Here is an 8,759-nt window from a genome sequence, read left to right on the forward strand (position 1 = left end):
CTTACATATAATAAATAAATCTTTAAAAAAAAACCAAAACAAAACAACAACTACAGACAAAACCAGCCAAGCTACAGACTGAGATCCTACCTGAAAAATAAAAACATGGTCATCAGGCACAGTGCTCACACTATAACCCTAGCACTCTCTCAGAGTTTGAGGTCACCTCAGAGGGAAAAGGCCCCTGCTACCAAGCCTGTCATGGTCAGTGGAACTCAGGTCGTAGGGAACCCACACTTTCAAGCTGCTGTCTGACTTCCATGCACACACTGTGACTGGCACTGGTGCCAACAAACACACAGACATGACATATAAAATACAACACACACACATACATGACATAAAAACCAGGGGAGTCTGTAGCTGTTGCTCAGTGGATAGAGAGCTTGCCTGACACACAGGAAGCCCTGGCTTCCATCCCAAGCACATGAACCAGGTGCAGTGGGTCATGAGTTCAAGGCTATCTCTGGCCACAGAGAGAGTTAGAAGCCTGCCCGGGTTCCATGAGACCTACATGAAGTAAAACTAGGAGAGTGCTTGAGGCACGGGTTGGGAACTGAGCCTGACTGAGCTTGGCCAAGCTGCGCCCGAGTCCCTGACTCTCAGCATAGCCATTATTACTTTTTGCCTAGAGTTTTTAGAGACAAGACTCAATATGCAACTTAAGCGCACCTAGAACCTGTGATCCTCCTGCCTCAGCCTCCCAAGCCTTTGGATTACAGGCATGCACTATCAAGCTGGGCAGCATACTGTGGTAAGCTTATAAACTCCTGTTACACCGCATATGTGACCATGACAGCTGGCACTTGGCTTCTGAGGACTGGATGTCAGTGAGTCTCAGGCGAGTGGGAGTTGGGGCTAATTCATCAGAAGACCCTTCCCTGGGCAGCAGGACCAGGCTACTGGGGGTAACATCCAGAGCAGTTCATCCACTGCTCTGTTTGGTTATGCCCAGTGGGCCCATGTGGACAGTTTGTAGACAGCTCACGAATCTGAACTACACAGAGCACCAAGATACCAGCCACTGAGCAACAGTGCCAGAACCTTAGCTCCTCTGTCCCCTGCTAAGACACCCAGAGTATCGCCTCCAAGCCTCACACACAAACGGTATCTCCCACAGGTGAGCCCTCTCCCTGGCCTCCCAGCAGGTGTCTTCTGTCTGACCCATGCCACCCTCTGCTGCGGCCACTAATACCATCCTACCCAGAGGGGTCAGGCATGATATAGCTGTACTCATTCATTCATTGATCATTCATGGAGATGTATTCAATGTACCCTACCCCGACCTGGAATTCACTATGTATCAGAGGATGGCCATAAACTCCTGGCTCTTGCCTGCCTCCACCCCACCCCTCCACCCCCAGTGCTGTGACGACCCCTGTGCGGCGCTGTGGATGGACCCTGAGACCTCGGCATTGAGTGAGACAATGGAAGTGTGACTTTGGGCCTCAGGCATTAGTTTGATAACTTTTGTAATATACACACTTTTTTTTTTTTGGTTTTTCGAGACAGGGTTTCTCTGTGTAGCCTTGGCTGTCCTGGAACTCACTCTGTAGACCAGGCTGGCCTTGAACTCAGAAATCCGCCTGCCTCTGCCTCCCGAGTGCTGGGTTAAAGGTGTGCGCCACCACGCCCGGCTTATATACACACTTTCTTGTTTTTGAAATGGAGGTCTCCTATATCAGGGCTGGCCTTAAATCCCTCAGCGTCCTACCTCCACTTCCTACGTGCCAGGCGCCTGCACCACCATGCCAGAATCATGTACAGTGCTGGGCACCAGAACCCAGAGCCCCATGCACGCTAGATGACCCATTTACCCACTGAGCCACAGCGGTAGATTTGTCACTCCTGAGTGACAATCATTTAGAGGGTGAGGTAGAGGGTGTCATTTGGTGGTGTGAGCTCAACAACAGTCTAAGGCCTGAGTCTCACTGTCACTGCAAACGGCAAAAACCAAACTAAAATTAAAAATCAAAAAAGTGGGGAGGTAGGGGCTGGAGAGATGGTCTCGTGGTTGGAAGGGCTCTTTGCTCTTGCAGAAGACCCACGTCTTCCAGGGGAAGCAGCACCATCTTCTGGAGACTTCCGGCACCTGTGCGGGTAGTACCGGTTCGGTGTACTACACGCACAAAAACTCACACATATACATATAATTGGAAATAAACTATTAATAAAAATTAAACCGGAGAAGATGGCCCTTTTCCCAGAGATCCCAGGTTCAATTTCCAGCACACACATGCTTCATAACCATTTCTAGCTCTAGTACCAGGGGAGCCGATTGCCTCTTCTCGCCTACCTGGATACTGGGCACGTATACGGTACACAGACACGCATGCAAAGAAAACACTCAGGTGAGGGTGGGTGCCCGCTATTCTAGCGTTCAAGAAGTGTGAGGCAGGATAATTGGTGGGAGTTCCAGACCAACTTGGGGTTACAGAAACACTGTTTAAACGAAAAAACGAAGAACACGAAAGACTGCAAAATCAAAGCCAAAGGCTGCAAGTCGCCAGGCTGAACGTCGGAGTTCCGAGCCGTAGGAGTCCAGGGTACCCACCCAGAGACGCACAAGGCTACCCACGTCAAGCTGGGGAAACCGAGGCTCGGAGCACCTCAGACACCGAACGAAGGCGATTGCAGCTTAACCTCGGAGCTTCCACCTGCATTGTGTCCCGCAATACTCTGCCTGTCACAGCCTCAGCTTTCCCCAGTCCCCAGAGCACACGGTGGAATGGCGGGTGACCTCCTCACCAGTTTCTGGCCAGTTCCCGGTAGCGCGGGCCTAGAAACCTGCTCAGCATCGCTGCAGGGTCTCAATACTCAGGGTCACCCCGTTCCGCTGCCCTGGAGCACTACGCATGTGCACACGTATGGCGCATGCGTGAAGGCGATCGCACCACCTTTTCCGGGGGTGGTGCCGAAGACATTGACATCTACTTCCGGGGAGGAGAGAAAGACTTTACCGATCCGCTTCCGTCCTGGTTCTGGGGTTGCAGTGGATCCCGGCGGTATCTCCATGCACACTGGAACACCGGGGATGGGGTGGGGAGAGTGTGTGTGAATTTGACCACGTAGTACTAATCTGATAATAACTTTAATAATACACACACAGGTGTTTTTGAGATGGGGGTCTCCTATATTCAGGGCTGGCCGTGAATTCCTCAGACTCCTGCCTCCACCTCCTAAAGTGTAAGCCTGGGGTAGACAGGCAGTACTGGGACTGGACCCCAGAGCCTTGGGCACGCTAGAGGAGCGTTCGTCCCATTAAACCACCAGAGGAACTTGAGCACAGACCCTGAAGGGGAAAGGCTCGAGTTGGGCCACACCTTTGAATGCATTTGAGGTTGTTGGCGAGTCACTGAGGGACTCCAGTCAAATGGCAAGTGCCCTCTTAACCTCCATTTGCTTGGATTTTTGCAATGGGACACCTTTGGCGCACAGGCTGACTCTCATTGGTTACCCTCTCTGCTTAAGTCCCTGCTTTGCCTGATCTCCCAGAAGAGGCACATTGTAACTACTCAGCCAACCCCCTAACCGCACCCGACTGGCAGAAAGAAGGCGGGCACGTACGTCCTCAGATACACACCCCTCGGAAGGAGCCTGGATAGAAGGTCTGTCCCTTGTTACTTCAGCTTCACTTCTGAAGTGTGTCTAATGGTCAGCGACTGGCATATGGGTGTCTGCAGAACCCTGGACCCCACAGGCCCAATGTATGTAGGTTCAGTTATGCCACTGACTTTAGCCAAGAACCAGACCACAGAGTTGTGACATCAGGGGCGGGCCTTATTACTAGGTTGGGGGTTCTATGCCCCTGGGATTGTGAAGCAAGGAAGGAATAGCCCTCAGGAGACCATGTCCTCTGGTAGACACAAAAGGATGTCAGGCTGAAGAGACAGTTCAGTGGGTAAAGTGTGTGTCATATAGCATGAGGACCACATAAGCCATGTGTGGTGGCCCACACTTGTAACCCCAACATAGGATGACAGACACAAGATCCAAAGGCTGAGCTACTCTGGTTAGCTCCAGGTTCAGCCAAAAGTCTGTCTCAGGTATGGCTAGGAGCACTGCCTGCTCATTAATATTGGGTTTGGTTTCCAGCACCCACATGACAGCGCTCAGCCCCTTGTAGCTCCATTTCTGGGAGATCTGATGCCCTTTTTTGACATCAGAGTCTGCACACACGTGGGGCACAGATACATATACAGACAAAACATCCCATACACTTAAACAAAAAAAACAAAAAAAAAAAGCAAAGCTGGGTATGGTGGCCGCATGTTTAATGCTTAGGACTTAGGAGACTGACAAACCTGGAGCTGAGTTAATACCAGCCTTGCCAACATGGCAAGCTACAGGCCAAACACACAGTGCAACCTTAAAAAAAGGCCATAAGGCAGAGGACCTCAGTGGCAAGGTGCCTGAGAACCCAACTTCGTAGAGATGTAGCTACACTTCTGTAAGTCTAGCTCAGAGAGACGGAGGCTGTCAGAGGGTGGCCATGCACCCCCGGGCATCATCCATATACACTCGGCGACCCCAACTGAACTACAATCCCAGTCCATCTCCTTGGCCTTGCAGCTGGGCAGTAGTGTGCATAGAGATGGCCTAAGGAACCTTCTGGGACATAGAGACTCACAGCCACTTGGGCCCAACACAGGTCAATTGCTTCTCGATATCCCCAAATCCTGGAAGTCTGGCTGATCCAGCGTTCTCCTGCCTGTTTGCCACTAAAGCAGAGATAAGGCAGGGCAGTCTTGTATTCATTCCAGCTGGTCCTCCCATGGCTTCCAGAAGTGGCAGGTCCCCGAGCCAAAGTGGTAAATAGCTTATTTGCCTTAACAAGGCGTTGCCATGGTTCCTCACTGGAGGCTTTTGAGGTGTTTCAGGAAAAGTAGCTTGTGGGGACAGAGCTCAGCATGGAACAGGCATGAACAGTGTTGTGTCCTGGTGGCCTCACCACTATCCTACCAAGAGACTAGGATGCCACTGGGATCTGAAACATGGGGACAATACTTGGGAGGGGACCCAGGGACCAGTGTACAGATGAGAATGTAGGAGGCAGCTGTGGGAGCATAGGCTTGTGTGATGTGTCTGCTGACCCAGCTTTACAGCTGGAATCAACTTGCCCAAGCCACTGGGCACACCTGCAGGGGAGGTTCATGCCTGGACCCCCCTAAACCTGGGCCACACCTTCCGGTGGCAGCCCACATATGAGGGTGTGGAAGGAGAATGCTTTTGCTTTTTGCCTGCTTGCCCTCGCTGGTGTCAGAACCCTGTTCTTCAGGATTCCAGTGCAGACCCAAGACCAGCATCCCCTAGGAATCCTACAGGACTCCAGCACTGGATTGGGACTGCTGGGACACTGAATAGCTACAGTATTCTTGGAGACAGTTGCTCAGTCGCTGTTGAGAATGCCCAGGTCATGGCCTGTAAGCCATTCTAATATCCTTACACACACACACCTTATTCTAGCAACTGTTTCTTTAGAGGTCCCCTAATGCATGACACCCAAGTATTGAGGACCATGAGGACAGCCCACTTCACATGAGGGGCAGAGGGCATGGTTTAGCCAAGGAGCACATGCCTGGCACAGACAGGCCCTGGGTTCATGTTCATGGGAAGAGGAAGGGGCAAGCATCTAGATCTTGTGCCAGGCCTCAGGGTAGGGGTGACCCTTAGATCAACACTGGGTCTTTTGAATGCTACTTTAATAACCTTGTAGACCATGAAATATGACGATAAATTCTAGAAACAGGAACAGACATGAGACTTTTATACAAAAATTTGTTGCTTACAAAACATACGGAAAAAAAAAAGCTAAGGGGAAAAAAAAGACACGGAAGGCCTCGTTCTTGCTAACTTTTGTCTACATTAAAAAAAAAAAATCTGAAAACTAATGTTCCTTTATTCTCCTTTAAAAAAACGAAAAATGCTTAGGCACGATGTGCTGGTGGCTCTGAAGTAGAAGCCAGTCCCAGGCCGCCCTGCCAGGGCATGGTCCGACTCTTCCGTCTTACATAGTTAAGGCATCTTTCTTTCCTTTCTGAAAAGGGAGCATGCTGCTTTGTTTCCAGTTCTGGTTAACCGAGAGGAAGGAACTCTCTTCTGCTTGGTCACTGGGGCCAAGCAGGGGGCTGTTCAGTGCCACCCTCCCCAGGCCCTGAAGTGTCCCCAGAGCCCTCTCTCTGCCCATGCCTCTATGGAGACCTGTCTCATCCAGAACCGTCCTGGTGCACCCCGGGCAGAGATATGGTGGTCCCTGGTCCAACGAAGAAGCTGTGACGGCTCACAGGTGCCCGGCTGGGTTGTGGGCCTCACCCAGGCCTGGGTGGGCGGCTGACAGGGCCAGCTGTGGGTCCCCGACCACGCCAGACACCTTCTCCTCCTCCCTTCGCTTCAAGCAGGCTGCTTTGGGGTTCAGGTTGCGTTCTGGGGGAGTGGGGAAGGAGAGAGCAGTGGGAGACGGTCCTCATGTGGGGTCATAGAGGGGCGGGGATGTGCCTTGGCCGCCCTGGCCAGCAGCGGCGGAGAATGAACAGACGGGGTGGGCGCAGCCTACCTCGCACCTGCTGCTCCAGGCCCAGGATGACCTGCACCGCCTGCTGCAGGATGAGCAGCTTGGTCTGCGCCTTATCCGACTTGAGGTGCAGCTGGCACATGCGGCCCAGCTCCCGGAAGGCCTCGTTAATGTCCCGCACGCGCACCCGCTCCCGAGCGTTATTGGCCATACGCCTCTCCCGGTCCCTCAGGTCCTTCTCCTCCAGGGACAGCACCTCATCTGTACTGCTGGGTCACAGCACCGAGCCTCCGTCAGCGGGGGCCGGGCCACTGCGTGCTATGTGTAACGTGTGAGGGTAGAAAGGGTGTCATGGGTGACTTGGTGGCAGTGGTGTGGTGCTGTAATGGGTGTCGTGGGTGGCAGCCAATGTGCACAATGAGTGACAGCAGTTCTGCAGTGTGGACAACTATGCCTTGTGCAGGTGACACACCCCTATGGGCATCTGCCTGTGTGTCCTTAGACCATGTCTCCGGGAGGCCAGGTGGTTACTCTGGGAAGGACAAAGGCCTCACTGTCTCCCAGCATATACAGAGGGAGGCAGAGCCTTAGAGGGCAGTGGGGCCTCAGTTGTCCCTGTCCTTGCTGACTAGTTTCTTGCTGTCCCTGCTCATGGCTTGGGTAATAGATTCAGGGCTGTGCTGCCCTGTAAGGCAGAAGCTGAAGCTTGGCCCCTGAGCCAGAGCTCATGGACGCAAACAGCACTCGGGCCCGAGTCCTGCACTCCAGAGCCAGTCACCCTAGCTGGGCCAGGAGCATTGACTCCTAGGTCCAGGTCCTCCACTGTGATGGACACTCATGACAGTGACTCCAAATGACCAAACTCAAGGGTAATACTGTCACTGCCTGTGGTTGCAGGCTGAGCCAGGCCTCTCCCCTGTGCTGAGCCTTCTGCTATCCAGCTGAGGCCCAGCACCATGCCCCTCGCTACTCTTGTTTCAGGCCACCCTTGAACCTATCAGATCCTAGGTGGCGGCAGTGGCCCCAGACCTCAGGACAAGCGCACAGACCAAACTGCATGTGGGCACCGAAGGCTGTGTGCCCAGAGGGCCTTTTCCTTCCCTTTTGACACTGCATGGCCTTATGGGACAAAAGGCCCCTAGGTGCGATCAGCCCTGTCCAAAGGGCAGCAGGTGCGAGGTGAGGGGCGGTGGTGGCAAGCAAAGCCAGGGGACAGCCAGGGTAAAGGGGACAGCATGAAACACAGACAGCAGATAGACGGGCTTGGGAGACACAGGGTGGGCTGCGCACTCAGCCACCATAGAGACCTTGGAGTCAAGGGGAGAGTGGATGGCTGTGCAGATCACACCATGCTGCAGGAGAGAAAGGGTTAAAGGCAGGCAGGCAGGCAGGCAGGCAGGCAGGCAGGCCAGGGCCAGTGCAGGTTAAGGAAGCAGTGGGGTCCGAGCTGTTGTCCTCCCTCATCAGCCCCGGGACAGGTGGATTAACACCATCAGATGGGGAAACTGAGTCAGGGAAAAGCTACTGTGGGGTAGGGAGCCTTCTAAGTGGAACAACGATGGTGGCCTAGCACCTCTGGGCTCTGGGCTGGCAAGAGCCTGGGGATGGGGAGAGTCAAGGTTGAAGGTCCTCAGGCCAGTGTGGCAGACGCCAGGCCTGTCAGGGGCAGGCCCAGCACCAGCAAGGCAGGAAGGAGGTCAGTCAGTCAGAACTGGGGCCAGCAGGTATGAAGGAGATCATGGGGGGGCACGGGGGGATGGGGACAGTCAACCTAGAGTGTGACCAGCAGAAAGACAACCTGTGGGACAGTGCAGAGACAGAGTAGGTACAAGGGACAGCTGATATTCGGAACAGCTGGTGTGGAAGAGGGTGGATGTGATGTCAGGTAATGAGGATGAGGACAGTCAGTGTGGATGGGGACAGAGTGAGGACAGTCAGAGTGAATGGGGACAGAGTGAGGACAGTCAGTGTGGATGGGGACAGTCAATGTGGATAGTGACAGAGTAGATGGGGACAGTCAGAATGGTTGGGGACAGTCAGTGTGGACAAGGGCAGTGTGGATGGGGACAGTCAGTACGGATGGGGACAGAGTGAGGATAGTCAGTGTGGATGGGGACAGTCAGTGTGGATGGGGACAGAGTGAGGACAGTCAGTGTGAATGGGGACAGTCAGTGTGGATAGTGACAGAGTAGATGGGGACAGTCAGAATGGTTGGGGACAGTCAGTGTGGATGGGGACAGAGTGAGGA

At 53.5% G+C, this 8,759-nt stretch overlaps 2 protein-coding genes across 9 annotated transcripts in view; both read right to left on the minus strand.

Moving 5' to 3' along the window:
- Nucleotides 1-2,888, minus strand: part of LOC110303676 (cytochrome b-c1 complex subunit 10) — a 4,806-nt gene extending 1,918 nt beyond the window's left edge. Inside the window, exon 1 of the mRNA XM_021174850.2 lies at nucleotides 2,750-2,888. Coding sequence (XP_021030509.1) covers nucleotides 2,750-2,798 — 49 coding nt within the window. The 5' untranslated portion in view covers nucleotides 2,799-2,888. The remainder of the gene's footprint in view (nucleotides 1-2,749) is intronic.
- A 2,849-nt stretch (nucleotides 2,889-5,737) lies between these two features.
- Tcf3 (transcription factor 3) overlaps nucleotides 5,738-8,759 on the minus strand; it is a 24,701-nt gene continuing 21,679 nt past the window's right edge. For 4 of the 8 annotated variants that reach the window (XM_021173704.1, XM_021173702.2, XM_021173703.2 and 1 more), the window contains exons 18-19: nucleotides 6,554-6,780; nucleotides 5,738-6,423 (exon numbers count right to left, since the gene is read on the minus strand). In XM_021173704.1, coding sequence (XP_021029363.1) covers nucleotides 6,281-6,423; nucleotides 6,554-6,780 — 370 coding nt within the window. In that variant the 3' untranslated portion in view covers nucleotides 5,738-6,280. The remainder of the gene's footprint in view (nucleotides 6,424-6,553; nucleotides 6,781-8,759) is intronic. The other 4 variants (XM_021173700.2, XM_021173699.2, XM_021173697.2 and 1 more) reach the window with 1 other exon arrangement.

The sequence above is a fragment of the Mus caroli genome, chromosome 10, assembly GCF_900094665.2.
Source record: "Mus caroli chromosome 10, CAROLI_EIJ_v1.1, whole genome shotgun sequence".
Lineage (NCBI taxonomy): Eukaryota > Metazoa > Chordata > Mammalia > Rodentia > Muridae > Mus > Mus caroli.